At 34.0% G+C, this 16,525-nt stretch overlaps 1 protein-coding gene and 1 non-coding gene across 2 annotated transcripts; one reads left to right on the plus strand and one right to left on the minus strand.

The window, feature by feature from the left end:
- Nucleotides 1-798: 798 nt before the first annotated feature.
- On the minus strand, nt 799-14,340 carry MAD1 (mitotic checkpoint family protein). Its single transcript, XM_047308178.2, has 16 exons — nt 14,121-14,340; nt 13,028-13,127; nt 12,724-12,884; nt 11,946-12,143; nt 11,772-11,864; nt 11,431-11,547; nt 10,415-10,662; nt 9,817-9,988; nt 8,281-8,361; nt 7,977-8,180; nt 7,627-7,789; nt 6,434-6,524; nt 6,128-6,197; nt 5,151-5,279; nt 4,877-4,915; nt 799-1,435 (listed from the first exon to the last, which is right to left on the minus strand). Exons 1-16 carry the CDS (start codon nt 14,280-14,282, stop codon nt 1,346-1,348), a joined length of 2,118 nt encoding a protein of 705 aa, XP_047164134.1. The 5' UTR covers nt 14,283-14,340; the 3' UTR covers nt 799-1,345.
- A 92-nt stretch (nt 14,341-14,432) lies between these two features.
- On the plus strand, nt 14,433-14,506 carry TRNAV-AAC (transfer RNA valine (anticodon AAC)). The gene has a single exon. It is a non-coding gene; the product is annotated as a tRNA-Val (tRNA).
- The last annotated feature ends 2,019 nt before the right edge of the window (nt 14,507-16,525 follow it).

Raw genomic sequence — 16,525 nt, forward strand, 5'->3', positions numbered from 1 at the left:
TAAAGTAGCTATCCACATAACAAGGGTAAAAGTAAACGAAAAAAAGAAGAGATCATTTAGGGTAAGATTCGGTAGCTAACAGGCTATGTAAGAAATGTAAACTAACTTTATGGAAATAAAAACAATATTTAACCACCTTAAGAAAAGAAGCAAAAAAATTACGCTTAATTTGAAGAATTAAGTTTATGAAAGATGAATATATTTGAGGTGGTGAGTGGGCAGTAAGGTAGAGCACCACAAACATTCCATTCCACTCCAATTACGCAAGCCAGCACCACCACTTCCCTGCAAACCCGGCCAACACATCACTCAACCGCAACTTTCAATTCTCATCCAATCAATATCAACTTTTTAAAACTTCCCTATATATCCACTACCAACAAAAACACACATTCTTAGACCCCCCACACAACTTAAATTATTAGAACTCTGGATAGGACATGATCTATTTATTTACTTTCTCATTTTTACAATTTTAGATCATATCCCACTAATTTCATGTGATGAAATAGATACATATTTTTCACATGTCACGTCATTTTAAAATGTCAGATTAGAATATCCATTCATGGTCAACAAGATCCCTACCATAGCGCAAGTGCTGGGCTGAAATCATCTAGGTCCCTCCATGCTTCGTGCAATCATTTCAAGCAGACTAAACAAGTGATTGATGATTAGGACATTCCATAAACAATGCTTGGCTTCGACCCTTGGTTGCCGCTGCACTACTAGGGAATTAAACTAGGAAAACGAGGTACAAAAAACAGTCACCTGCTTTAAGAAATCACACTGAACAACTGTCACAACATAAGACAACAGATATATATAACACATCCTATTTAGATGCTCATTAACATGTTCGTTTTCAATTTAACAATGTTATCACATTTACAATCTTATGACGCACTTCCAAAACATTCGTCTCGAACCATACATCATCTGTCTCGGTGCCTAATTTCATAAAATATACATCCCTGCAAACCTTGTTAACAGAAATATATAGGCGGGGACGTAAATTGAGAAGGGGAAAATAAGGAATAAAATAGGACTCTTCCCTGTGGAAGATTTGGAAAAGAATACAAGCTCAGACCCCAAACTTGAAAATACACATAACGAAACAAGAAAAGTTTAGTCTTACAAAGAAATAAACCTCGGGACGTCAGCACGCCAAAAATTCCACCTCGCTATTCAATTGTTTTAAAAAAATAATGTGATATTTTTCAAATCCAAGCCATCGATCACCATCCTAGCGAACTGACCAAATTCCCAGAGTTGAACATGCAAGATATATACAGCATAACTGTAAGTTGCCCGCTAAAAATATTAGTATAGTTGGTCTTTGAATTTAAGACAGGGTTCTTTTATTGAAAGACTCCACCGTTATGTTGGCAGTGAAAGCAGGAATTGAATTCATCTTCCGGATGAATATCTCCACCTGGGAATGTATGAAGGGCATAGGTAAGATTTGGCAAAAGAAAGATAAATGTGTTAAAATTACATGCATGATGGCAATTATCATTTGCTCATTCACACAAACTTCTATTTTTAAATCTATCTACTGCTACACTCAAACTCTCTCATACAGTCACACTCACGTGGCTGAATAGATCAAATCAAATTTAGAAACAAAGAAGAAATGTCAGAATTTGGAATGGCAGTAAAATTTTCATACATGTTACTTTTCTTCACAAAGGTTAAACATGAATCAAGTTGTTTTACAGAAAATCAACTTCTAGATCGTCTCTGAAGTTTTTTTATGTTTCCAAGCATAAAATATGTTTTCCTTTCCTATATTATGTAGCTGGAAATGCACTATTTTCAGTACAAACATTTTTAGCTGAAAATAAATATCTACTCCATAAGAAATGTTCTGTTAGGACTCGCTTCCAACATTGCCAAACTGCAACTTGAAAATCGAATCCCCAAAAAACAGATCACTGAATTACTTCTTTATTTCTCTAAGTATCAAGCATTATAAACAAACAAGGTAAACAAGTTTACCCTAAAATCTCCTTTTCTAGATTGGAATTCCCAGTTTACACAAAAATTAAAATTCCCAACCTCCTCTTAGTGAAACCAGGGCACTATGTAGAGGAAGATACACTTCCTTAATAAGTTGTAACAAAACAGGAAAAAATTAACTCAACTAACACTAACGGATATAACAAACTACGTCTTCCCTTAATTAGTCTGTATTTTTCTCCTATAATAAACCTGGAAAGGTAAGGTTTACCATGTAGGCGAGATCCAACAATATATCCCTCCTCCAAAACAACCTTGTCCTCAAGGTTGAAAGTTGGGAATTCATCTATGATGGAAGAAATGTCTTCCCAAGTAGCTTCTTCTAGGGGCATTTCTACCCATTGGACCAACACTTGAGGCATTTCTGACCCAAAAACGTTTGACTGTCATTGTTCCCAAGGTGCAGTAGTGGGTAAATACCTATCGTCTCCTGTAACTCAGTTGGAAGTTGTTTCTAAAGTGGATGATGAATTGTTGCTTTCTTTAGTTGTGATAATCGAAAGACTGGCTGTACCTCGACTTGCTCTGGAAGTTGTAGCTTAAAGGCTATGGTAGCAATACGTTAAACCAAATATGATCCATAATATCAAGCAGCCATCTTGGGATGAAGTTTGATAGGCATAGAAATTTGTCCATGTGGTTTTGTGCCTTCTGTAAATGGTATGAGTTGCTTTAACTCATAAGATCTTGTGCAACAACTTCCACTGATGTTTCTCCCAGGAATTTTTTTTCCAAAGAAGGCGATGGTCTTCCTTAAACCAGTTCAAATGGGGTGCACTGTACAGCTCCTAGGAAACCAGTATTATGCCAATATTAAGCCCACCCAAGGTATAAAATCTGCCCAAGACTTCAGCTGTTCAGAACAAAAACACCCCAGATAGGTTTCCAACATTCTGTTAAGAACTTCAGTTTGTCCATCTAACATTGGGTGGGAAGTTGTGCTCATGTTCAGTTCCCTGTAGTCTGAAAATTTCCTGCCAAAATAAACTCAGTAGGATCTGACACTTACAATGGATCTTGCAGTATAGAGATGCCTAAGTAAAATAAAGGGTTAAATATGTTTTTAGTCCCTAAACTATCAAGCGAATTTGTTTTTAGTCCCTCTTTCAAAGTAAGGTACATTTTAGTCCTTCTATTGAAAAAAAACATTAATTTTTTATCCTCCCGGGAGGACCAAAAATTAAGGTTTTTTTGAAGGAGAAGGACTAAAATGTACCTTACTTTGAAAGAGGGACTAAAAACAAATTCACTTGATAGTTTAAGGACTAAAAACATATTTAACCCTAAAATAAAATATCGATTTTTACTCAGTCTGTCTACTACCAACACCGCATCAAAACCTTTAGATTTAGGAAGACCCACAATAAAATGCATACTAATTTCCTCCTAGTGACTTAGGAATGGGTAATGGCTGTCAGACCCTGGTATTTACTTTTTTGGCACACGTGACAGGTCACTACATACTCTGTTATTGTTCCCTTCAAGCCAATCAAGAAAATCAATGTTGCCATTCTTCTATAGGTTCTTTAAATACTCAAATGTTTCCCGTGGGAGATGTATGAAATTCATGGAGGAATTTAGGAACCCATAGAGAGACAGCTCTGCTATAGACTATCATAGCATGGATGTGAATTCGGATCATTTTTTACATTTCCACAATTTTGGTTAAAACTAGATCTTTTTTAACCCTTCAGCGATCTCTGCAATGTCGGGCCAAAAGGGTCAAATAGCTTGCATTTCTTTATCCTCATCCCACCGAGACAAGGCATCCCCAACTATATTGGAAGCACCCACCTTCTACACTATCTCAAATCCATACCCTATCAGATTTGGCAGCCAATTTTGCTGGTCTGAGGTGGTTTTCCTCTGCTCCAAGAAACGTCTATAAGTTTTTTGGTTTGTAAATAAAGTAAATTTCTGACCTAACAAATGTGGCTTCCCATGTTGGATAGCTAGTGTCCAAGCCATCAATTCTTTCTCATAGACTGGTTTAGCAAGTGTAGAATCTACGAAGTCACCATTAAAATATGCTACACGTCTTTTACTGCATCAACAAAACCCCTATTCCCTTTCTAGATGCATCACATTCTATGGAGAATTTGGAAATATCTAGCATGAGTAAAGTTGGAGCAGTAGTAATAATCTGTTGTAACTTGGTGAATGCTTCAGATCTTGTGTCCATAATTCCCCTTCTTCAATAAGTCAGTCAAACGGTGAATTATAATTACGTACAAACCTCTAGTAACTACTAGTAAGTCCTAAAAACTCTATCAAGGCTTTCATAATCCCATGGTAAGGGCCACTGTAAAATAGCTTTAATCTTTTGGCTTCTTTTTCCAAAAGCACACCTTTTTTGGTTAAGACAGACTGTTTTCCAAAATCCCCTACCATATTATATTGTCCTGACCGCAGGACCAAATTCTTGCAACAACTTTGTGTGGACTTCCAATTTCCACCTCCTAATCTTGCATCATAAGGCCGGTTGGGTTGCTTCCAGTTGGACCCACAAGCTTTTAACTACCTTGCCAGATATGAAATTGTGACTAGCTTCACTATCCATCGGGATCACAATTTCTTGACCCTGCAGTTTTCCTTTCAGCTACATAGTTTGTGGTTGTGCCTTGCCACCTGCTGAACATATTGACAGATGCATCCGTTGTCAAACCATCTCCACTATCCTTCCTAAGTTCTAGTTATGAAGTACCAGGACCCAACACTTTCACTGTTAAAACCTATAAGTCAAAAGTCACTCCCAAGGCTCAAACAAAACCTTCACGGATCACACACAATCATAAATAAGAGGTCAAATCCCTAAGTATTTTTTAAAAATATTATAATATTATAACATTGTTACCTGACGAGAAACCTCGGGCAGAGATGTATAATGATTTGCCTGTTTTCATGAAAAAGATAAAAACGGAAAATTTCAGCATCTATATGCCATCATTTACAAAAGACTGAAATATTCGCACTGTTTCAAGGTCCAAATTGATGGGAGGGGGAGGGAGAGGCAGGTGCCTCCTTAATATTGAAGATCAACACAAACTCTAAATAAGGTATACAATTAAAGAAGTAAACTCAGCATTTCTGTCTCATTTCTAAATTCAATACAAAATTCAAAATCTTACCAAAATGTTAGTATTCCCTGATTCATATTCAAATTCAAGCTTCTCATCGTCACTTTGTGCATAAATGGATTGCAAGGTAAATCGTGTCACCGGTATTCCATTTGGTCGATGGTGTTCATCCATCACAATCTGTCAATATATCAACAGAAACATAAGGATTTTTTTTAAGAGTAGCAGAAGAATAAGTAGCCAATTATCATACTAAATTGTCAGTTTTTTTCCAGTTTGAATATAACTTAATAGAAAATGAATGGCAGACATTTATTTTACAGATTAAACAACAGAACTAATGGTTAACACATCAAGCTACCCAGAAAGGATTTTATATTTTTGAGGCAGAATTTCCCCAACAGAAGCATGCTACAGTCTTCCATCAAAATACAGTGATTAGAAATCAACTATGCATTTAGAGTTTATACATGAGTACTGGCAAAAATAACAAAATGGGTAGAGTAAATACCCCGTTTTTGGAGATGGTTTTTACCCAGAAATTTTAATGATGAGTGAGTACGGGTGCTATAATATCCATCCTGCTCCACCTCACTGCTGTTATGTATATACATGGTTAGGATTTGTTTATGCATCCTGCCCCACCTCTCATATGTTCTCATTTAAATTGGTTAGATATATTAGATATTTATCTTTTATCTTTTGTTTATCTGTTACTATTTCTTTTCTATCATTATTTGTAATTTGGACTTGACCCATATTCTCTTTATTATAAATACAATATCCTATGTGTATTTTCTACACAAGGAAGATTACTCAATACCTATTTTTCACTATATTCAACAAAATTGATAGAATTATGATACAATGAGTATATGAAAGAGCAAAGATCAACCTGGGTTTCTAGGTACAACATATAGCAGTATTCGAATACAGCTACTTCTGACCTATATTTAATACCTATTCTAACAGTTTCAATCCTCAAAAAAAAATGTAGAAAAACTAGACCAGTAAATAACATTACCAACCTTGTAACCAAACAGTTCACAGCATGCCCTCCGGAAAACTGAAATTCGGTCTGCAAACACAGTCTTGTATCTGTTGATATTTCAGTGTTTTAGTTATTCTAGAGTAATCTCATGACAACAAAGTAATAAAGGTATGTTTGGACAAAATTAGAAGAAAAAATTGACTGCTCTCCAAGTTAAAATTAGTCCATGTAGAAGTCAAAAATAAAAATTTGGCAAAATTAACTTTATTCTTCTTTTCATATTTTTTTCACAAAGTGGTTCATACGGAGAAACAGGTCCAAAGAGACGCTAAATTATACACACCTTTCTTCTCGTTTCTCAAGTGTTGCAATTTGCTCTTTTAATTTCAACATCTTATCCGATATGTAGCTATCTACTAGCTTTCCAGCTTCTCCTAAACAGTTAAAACCTAGAAGTGATCAGAAAAACCATACATCTAATAACATTATTATACAATGCAATGGTTAATAAGGCGGTACAAGAAGATATAAACCACCCTTAAGGCACTGAACACATGCTTTCATCTTTACAAAAATTGCATTACCATTGATGTCTATACCTTAAAAGGACAGATGTCAAACTAATATCATAAAAAGAATGCACATTTCATTTTTATATTCAGTTTGTTTCCACTTTTTTATTTCTAGTTTAGCCATTTTCTGAGAGCCTCTTGGATAACATTCTTATCAAAAGGTTAACAGATGGCACTGGAAGATATAGACCACCCTTAAGGCACTGAACACAGGCCTTCATCTTGCAAGATTCCCATTAGCATCGATATCAGTCTTGATAAGATAGAGATCAGACAAATATCATAAGAAAGGAAAGCAAGTTTCATTTTATTTTATTTTTTCCATTTTTTGTTTCTATTTTGGCAATTTTCTAAGAAACCCAGACCCTTTTGGCATACCTCCTGTATACTTAAATAGGTTTCTTTGGTAGTTTTTCTTTTAAATATTTGATTTAAATCAAGTAATATAAATTTCTCAACCAGATACCAGAAAAAAAAAATCATTCATTGCACACTGACTAAAATTAACTATTTGGTTTATGCTGAGCCTTGAATTCTAATTATAAAAAAGAACAGACAGTTTTGATCAAGAAGCATATACTGTCCAGTCTAGTTAACGCAGATAAACTCTTCGACAGGATTCCAGAAATTTGACTACTGGCTTCCAAAAGAAGCAAAATGTGAATAATAGCCAGTGGTAAGTGTGTCCGAGATAGAACAAAAAGACAAAATTCTACCTTTCGGTTTTTTTATCTATAATCATTATACATACCGGCAGAATATTAATATGTACTAAAAATTCCACAAAAAGGATATGAGGACAATAAATAAGAAACCAAGACATTATATTCTCTTCCTTTTGGTATTTATCTAAATACTACAAATTGCAGAACCATTTTCAAAAGCCTCAAACCATTCTCCTCCATCAGCCCATCTTGCCTTTATTACCAACTCATTTTAAAACATAACATTTAGAACTTTATACCTGATTGACTTTTCAATTCTTCCACAGCTTTTAACTTCTCTTTTGTTTTTTGCAGCTCTGTTTGCAGTGCCTCTATCGTTTGTTTGGCCTCATTATCAACAGTAAGTGTATTCACCATACGCAGAACTTTCGTATTAGCAGCAGAAAAATCACCGTGACCCAACTAAAGGAAAAACAAAGTCTAAAAAGTCAGAATGTAAAATGAAAACCAAAATCTGGACACCTACGGTAGATAACTAATACATCAGTAACACGTGACAGATATAATAAATGAAGAGGACATAATATTAAAAACATGAGCAATGCAATTGTGTACTACTGTGCCTTGTGAGAGCACCAACGCCACCAACCTTTGCCTCTAGTAATGAAATCTCTGATCGGAGTCGGTCACTCTCCCTCTCCAATGACTTCACTCTTCTTGCTTCACTGTGCAACTTTTCATTAAGTAACTTTATTTCCTCTACTTGACGACTATTAATCAATTTCTGATCATGCAAGGTACTTTCTAATTCTTTAATGCAATCATCTTTCTTCGTAAGAAATGATTCAGGTTCCTGTATGCATTAACCATGCAACAAGGAAAAAAATTAAGAGAAAACATGATAAGTTAAATGATAATGAAATAAAGGGAACTGTAACCTGGACAGTATTTACATTTTTTGATGCATCCAGAGTTTCAACATTCTTGAAAGCACCATTTCTTAATTTATTTCTTTCCTCAGTAACAACAGCAAGCTGCAAGACAATTAATATATAATTTAAAAGCACATAACATAAAATAATGGCAACAAAATGATTACATACTTCAGATAAAGCTATCCACGGTAACTATCACTGCCATACAGGAGATCTTAAAGTTACAATGAATAGATTGCCCAGAGCTTATGCCCCCAATTACAGCAGTTTCTTCAAAATACACAACATTGCTTCAATGCAGCAAAAGGGGTCAAATGCAGCGATAATAAAAAGCAACTGTACTGGTTTTAATAACTAGAGTGTTGCCATTCACATCCTAATATAAATCAAAAAGACTTCAAGACAAGGATTTCTCTTAAGATAAGGTAAATACTCAGATAATTGGGTATTGTAATGTTGATTGAGAAGGATCTCCTATAGGTTGGCATTCCATAACCTCCTATTGTGTTTTCTTTAGAGGCAATATTATTTTTTGAAAAAACAATAAACAAAATGTGGTTATTTGATCTAGTGCCGAAGTATAGGGCAAAGATATTACTCACTTGTGAATAAAGCAGCTCCTTGAAGAGCTTAATTTTTGTGAGATACAACAAATGACCATGTACTATGTGTGACAACCAGGTAGTTAGTTATTCACATCAGTTCCAATCATGTATTTCATGAGAGAACCAAACATACAGAGATTGAATGTTGAATGTCATTTTGTTCAGAAGTTGTTGTCCAATGATCAACTTGTGGATATTTTAACTAAGTTCTTGAGAGGACCTCGAATTCAAATTATAGGTTCCAAATTTAGTTCATACAATCTATATGCTCCAACTTGAGAAGTGTTTGAATTGCTGAACTTATGCAAAGGGGTGAATTTATTAGAATAGCTTAACTCATCTTTTGCATTATCTATTTGACACCTATGAGTAGATCATCATATCTCTTTTGTATTTTACTGATGAAAAAAAAATGACATAAATGAATGGATCTGCTAAGAGATACTTAAGCCCCTCTTGTACATCAGTGAGTACTTTGAGACTCACTAAGTTCTCTGAAAACTCGAGTACATATATGACATCTACAGGAACCATGATTATCGGTGATGAAAAATACAACCAAAAGCCTCTCAAGTTATACCATCCTCCTAGCATCTAAATCCCTTCCAGATATGCCATAAATTCTCCTACTGTCAAGTTCCATATCTAAAATATAACATTCTAACTACAGGTTCCAAAGCCTATATTTCTTTTGGGGGCATCCAAATATCCGAAATACATAACCTAATAGACAAATATTTATCTATTAATTTAGATAAAGCAACTTTTATTAGCATTTCTTCGTCTGTTCTATAAATGCATGCTTTACACAAGCCTGGATAACAAGAATAGCAGATAAGAATTTAAAAAATGGCAATGGAAGAAATGCATAATATAAAGCATCTAAAGAACAAGTAAAATGTTCAGCAATTATCAGAGTGTCATGAAAACATCCAAATCAAACACTGACCATTAATTCAATTCGTTTAATATCTGATATCAATACTTCTGCTTTCTCTTTAGCCAATACGGACTCAGCTTCAGCATTTTGTTTACCAATTTCAGTAGCATCTAGAGCCACCTCCATTTGTTTCAAGCGAGCAGTTATCTCGCCCTCCTTCTGTGTACTACAAATGACTTCTCTGCAAATGATACAAGATATCAAGATCAAAGACAATAGGTGCATACTTGCACGTAAAGAAGCATAGAAGTATACAGTACTGAGTAATTTACACACAGAAATATGCCACGTAACAGAAATAGATATTATCATGAATATAGATGAATACACAAGGCTTCAAAGACCACCACTTTTCAGCAAAGTAGTGAGAATCAAATGCCCAAAAAATGAAAAAGTAGTGTCATAGGGAATAGGCTAATAGGACATCATCTAAAAGATTTATGGCCTCGAGATACTCATAAAAAAAAGATTAAATAGAAGCAATCCAATATCAACCCAGATAAAAGGCTCTAAATGAGTATTCCAGAATTATTAAACTAGGCAATTCCTCTAAAAGCTCAAATCTATTAGTATAACCATGCAAACAGATTTGTAGCTACTGACGTACTTCTGTAAAGCTGCAAATTTAACAGGCAAGTCCTCAAAACATGTGACACCAGGTATGTCTGTAATCATCATTCTCCACGATGATATTTGATCCTCTAACTTTTTCATGTTTAACTGGATATCCTGTAACTTGGATAGCTCTGATTCTGCCCTTTCCCGGTGACTCTTTTCCTCCAATAATTTCTCCTTCAAAAGGTCAATGTTCTCATGACTTGATCTCAGTTTTCGCGCTTCCCTAACTTCAGATTCCTAAAATGTCAATTGAAATACATTATCATAGTACTGTAGTGAACAGATTCAGTGATAACTCAACTGTAATTTCCTAGCAGGCGGGAAAGGCACAGAATATACTAATCCAGTATTATAGTTTGAAATTAAAAATTTTAAGAATTAAACAAAAAAATGAAAGGCTCCATTCTGTTTTCAGAGGCAAAAGTGCAAGAGAAAATATACAATGACATTGACAACCAAAATATTGCATCCTTCAGAAGCAGAAAAAGTAATCCGTGTCACACACACATCAATATGCACTCAATCTTTTAAAAGTTGTGTTCCACAATAATGAATTGGCCAACATAGGCTTGCTGTAAAAGAGAGATAAACTGAGTAAAACACCAGCAAAGGGATGGCTACAGAGGAGATATTACACAATAGCACAAGCTTAAAAGAAAATAGAATATTTTTTGAAATGAAGTGAAAAAGTTACATATATATCTCTTTGGTATTTCTAAATATGGGGTGTCGGATTAAACTACAGTCACTAAACTCTACAACTAACAGGGACAAAAATTTGTAAATGAAAATTAAATACATGGTTTAGGCACCAAACCATAAACATCCAAACAGATTTAAATGAAACAGTCAAATCAAGGGCCAAGACTACCGAATTTTTTTTTACAATTATGCCAGATGATAATTACAAAAACGCCATCAAGACATCAATGTATGCATTCTCACATTACTATAATCCCTATAAACAGAGCATCAAGATACAAGCTAAAAAACAAGCAAACTTACATAGCTCCGAAGCTCCTGTTGCAAATGCTTGACTAAAACATTACTCTCTGTAGAAGCAACTTCTTCAAACATTAAACTAGATACTTTTCTTTCAAGTTCAATCTTTTGGTGCAAACACTGGAAACAGGAATCATGATATATTGCGATCAGATGTCAGTGGAAATAAAACAAGGCAATAAAATGAAGCATGTACAATACATTAATCTACCAGAAAAATGTCCTCGTGAGAGTAAAAGGCTTAAAACCAAATCAAAATTTCATTTTCCAGAGGATACCTTTGTTCACTGGACATTCTTAAATAAACAATAAAAGTCAACAAGCAGCTAATTAGACACCCAAACCTCATCAAGTTGATCCTTAAGATGTTTCAGTTGTTCTTTTAGAAGCTCTGCTTCTCTCTCAGCATTATTAGCTCTGCATTCCATTTGTTCAAGCTACAACAAAAACAATACAAAGCTCAAACAATAACATAAAGATATTAGCTTTTTAATATGAAAAACAAATAAGACACTTACATTTGCAGATATTCTAGAAATCGATAACTTTGAGTCACTTTCCAGTTGTGACTGCTCATCATGAAGTCGCTTTTTTTCCCTTTCTATACTTTCTGCGAGATGGCCTAGCTTTCCTTCTAAAGATGTCGTTTTCTCCTCTGCTGAAGAAGCCTGAGACTCAGCCTTTTTGCGAAGGTTCATCTCATTTTGGAGCTTTACCTAAATTCCAGTTGGGAGAAAGTTGAATCACACTCTAGAATTGCATCACAGGCAGAGGGGTAGTAATAAGCTTCAACAGTAAGTTTGAAAAAAATAACTATATACTATCACCAGATCAACATGACAAAGAAAACATGATGACATGGTATTAGAAATTTGCACGAATGCCACACACAAAACTAATTGAACATGACAGATTCTCCAGCTAATGAAGTAGTAAAGAGTGTAGGCATTGAATAGTTGAGTGACAAATAAAATAGTAGAAAACGTGGAACAATCAAATAAGATAAGTACGCAAGTGCTCTTTCAATTCCTTCTCATTTAACAATTTAAGCTTGCACAACTTTTCAATTTCTTCAACTAAAATTGGTGAAAGAAAAGGAAAAAGGATATCACATTGAATTGTGTGATTTGTAACACTAATTCATTAACGCATTGTAGGATAAAAAAAGATCATTTGAGATTCATCTTATAAATACAAATCAATAGGAAATAAAATTGAATCGAATAATTGGATTCGAATCAAGATCATAAAGTTTAATAGTTATCTAAAAGAATTAAAAAAGAAAAATAAGCACACCTGGAGTTCGCTGTTCAATTGAATTTGTTTCCTTAATCGTTCTTGAGACTCGGTGACCTCCTTCAAGAGTTGTTCTTGGAGTGCCTGTTCACGCCCTTTTGCAGCTGCAAGCTCCTGTTCTGCATATAAGAATTGGTCCACAAATTTCTTCCTCTCGGATTCTGTAACAAGTTAACAGTTAAAGCAAACGCACAAAAATAAAGGATATATTGGTATAAAGAAAAGGTAAAAGATCACGAGGATGTAAATTAAAATATGCTGAAAAATATCAAGTGAAAAGCCACTTCCACTAGCATGTACTGACCAACTTTTTGGAAATTATCCTCCAATGTCTCAAATTTTGATTGATAATCACGAGCTTGATTTTCAGCTTTGCTTAAGGCTTCAATAAAATCTGATTTGACCTGCAATAATTTGACATGCAAAAATATGTGTTGGAAGCAATAGCATACACACTGGAGGAGCTTCGATGTTACAAGGGGTAGTTGTGGCTCCCACAAACTTTTCTAGGAGTAAATACGCGTCAATATATGCCTTTTCAAAAATCTCACACGACTGGAGTGTTTTAATCTTGACTATTCGTGACAAGATCAAATTATTTAATATTTATTTTCTTACTTTCACACACACACGTATATTAGTGAAAAGTGCAAGCGCAGCAATGATTTTAATTATAACCTCTAACCATGAAACTTTTATTATACATTTTTCTCTCAAGTCCTAACAAACATAAAGAGAAAAACTTCATCAGCAGCTAATCTTCTTCCATTGGAAAAAGCGAGTGATTGAGACTCAACAAAATCCAAGAAAGATAAACTGTTCCTTTCATCTTCTTTTATTTTTTTCTAAGTTCATGATTTCTCACACAAACCAAGACCTTAAAAAGCAGTACTCTACTGCTCTTTCATCTGCACTGTCGATTTTATTAGGGTGTATGCAACTGCTATTGAGGCTGCTGCATTGGCAGCATATATCCACAATACCAAGGATCTAAACCCTAAACTGCAACATCAACCGCAAGTTAAAAGCTAGAACACATTAAGTGGTCTCGATTGCAAAGCAAAACAATGCTGCGTGCGGACAGTGCCAGTAGTGAACTATATTTGTGCGTTAGTTTTCTCAAAATGTCAGCATAGCTAGGCAGATATGTCAAATGTGTTGTCGTGTCTAATTTGTTGACACATCTTCACTACGAGGCTCGTTTAGTTTAGGTTTTTATTTATTCTGATAAGCTTTTAGTACAACTTGATCACAAGAAAATGAAGCAACAGTATAGAAATGGTCGAGACAGTGAAAAAATATTATTAGATAAAGCAATCCAGATAGCAGGAGCACGTGATTGTCGATTTTTTACGTGATAACGTGAATTGACGAGAAAGAGGGAAAATAAGACAAACCATCTGGCGACACTGATAGGTGCAGAGCATGTGCTCCGAAGCCGAGGGTTCCTGAGATGACTCCGGCGGATCCTCGTAGATGACCAGCTGTCCATTGCCGTCGCCGTCCGCATCGCCGCCGTCGCGTGGCCTCTTTGAGGGAGGTGGAGTTCTCAGAATCATTTTTCTTCTTCCCTCCTTTCTTTCGCTTCCTTCTAACAAATTCTGTTTGAATTTCACAGCACAGCCACCCACAGAGCGCAAATTTTATAAGCTGTAATAACCAAAGAACTTTAAGAAATATATTTTTTCTTGGAATAATTTTCATAAAGTGGTGTCGTGGTGTAGTTGGTTATCACGTCAGTCTAACACACTGAAGGTCTCCGGTTCGAGTCCGGGCGACGCCAGCTTTCGTTTTATTAAAAACAAAATTAATTTTTGGAATTATTACAATTTCATATTTTTTTTTATAAAAATATATTATTTAACAATAATGTAGAAAGAAATAATAATAACTATGCATACATTTACTCATTATTTAAAATCCATTCATTAATGTTAATTAATAATCAGTGTTCATGGTGTAAAACAATATTATCTTAGAACTGAAAACTAGTTGTACATGGCCAACATGATGCTTAACACTAATTAACTAGATCATGATTTATTCGGTGAGCTTCAATTATTTTCTTTTTCACAGCCAATATATCCAATGTTTGTAAGTAATGTAAAATTCTAACTAAAATATAAAAAATAAATGTATATTTAATAAAAAAAATACTATTGTTATTTTCGGAGTCTTTGATTATTTTTAAGTGTTTCCTTGTTTTTATATATGTACTATGTATAATGAAATAAAAGTGCAAAATTTATGCATTTGTTTTAGTTTAAATTAGTCAAATTGCAATATGTGAGACATTAACCTTCCATCCATGAGATGAAATAACAGAAAACTAGTTGTAACTTGATTATTTATGTTTGTACCACACTTTTCAACATTCACTTTCATTTGTTTTGTATGTGATAAGTGTTTTTCCTGTTCCAATATTCAATGTTATACTAACATTATATTATTCGTTTTGTTGTGCATGACGTTAACGTTACCTGATGAATAGAGATTGATTATTCAATCATATTAGATACAAACAAAGAGAGTCATTCGAGGTGATCCTTCACAATTGCATTTCTTCATGTTGCTTCCTTCATTTGAGTTTACTTTATTTTAATTGCTTAGCTTTCATTCCTTGTTTCCTTGATGTCAATTTTTTTCCTTTATTTCCTTACGATTTGTTTTACCAAAAAAAGTTGTTTTTGTCATAGGTTCACAAATCCATAAAGTTGTTTTAATATTCTCACTTATTTTATTTATGGTTAAGGTGTGGTGAAAGATTTATGATTTAAAAATTTTTAAAATACTTATTAATTTTTAATGAATATGACTTTAATGTTTGTAAAATATCATTAATGTAGTAAAAGATAATCTCTAACAATATTATTTTTTACAATTCTTGAATTAAATGTCGTCCCTTTCACCTAGGCAACACATGTGAATTTTATATCAAAATCACATACGACGAAGACATTTTAAGTTTGTCAGAGTCTCATATATTGGAATCCTTACTTGAACATGAGTTACATTTATTGTTCCTAGACAATCCTATTTTAGACACATTAAAAATGTAAATAGATATCCTTTCATTTATACAATTTACAAAAATATAAACAATTACGGTGACTATTACCTTAAATTACGTGTAAAATTGACCACTGTAAAAGTCAAAATGATGTACCTCTATCTTCAACAATTGAATTAGAAACTCTAATTCCAATGTTAAAATTGCATCTAATATATCATGAAATTCTTTGTTAATGTCAACCCTAAACGATAAAGAAAAATGAAACATTGTGATTTTTCACATTATGTCCAATGATGTGTTGAATTTTAGCAACTTGCTTCTCTAATATGTAGTGTATGACATCCTTCACTAACCCAATTGTCTTTAATCGCTAACATAGGTTAATAAATATCTTTAGTCTCTTCTGAATAATGTCACGAAATGAATTTATATGCACTAAACATCAATTGCTTCTATGACGTTTTTTATATGGAACAAAATCTCTAACATTATTTGTTAATCTAAAATATATATTAAATATATTAAACACATATGCAACCATGCACAATGTTAGTGCAATTACTATTGTTTCACATATCCTGCTAATATAACTATAGATTCTTGAAACCAAGCTTCGAAATCGAGCTTTCTCGACTTTACTTATCAAGCTTTCCAACCTTCTTCATTGTCGAGTTTGACTTCACTTTTTAACAATTATTGACATAAATCACAAACATGAATCGTGCATGTACACTTGCCATACTCATTACGAAACTCACACGGTTTAAGCAAACACCAAGTTATCTCTAA

Source organism: Vigna umbellata, chromosome 1, assembly GCF_029865625.1.
Source record: "Vigna umbellata cultivar VRB3 chromosome 1, Vumbellata_1.0, whole genome shotgun sequence".
Taxonomy (NCBI): domain Eukaryota; kingdom Viridiplantae; phylum Streptophyta; class Magnoliopsida; order Fabales; family Fabaceae; genus Vigna; species Vigna umbellata.

What these genes read in the sequence shown, in the direction of transcription:
- MAD1 (XM_047308178.2), bottom strand. Translation starts at nt 14,282, where the DNA reads ATGATTCTGAGAACTCCACCTCCCTCAAAGAGGCCACGCGACGGCGGC. An exon ending in GGATAATTTCCAAAAAGTTG is followed by an intron (nt 12,885 to 13,027) that starts GTCAGTACATGC and finishes AACTTGTTACAG; the next exon opens with AATCCGAGAGGAAGAAATTT. An exon ending in CTCTGGATGCATCAAAAAAT is followed by an intron (nt 8,181 to 8,280) that starts GTAAATACTGTC and finishes TAATGCATACAG; the next exon opens with GAACCTGAATCATTTCTTAC.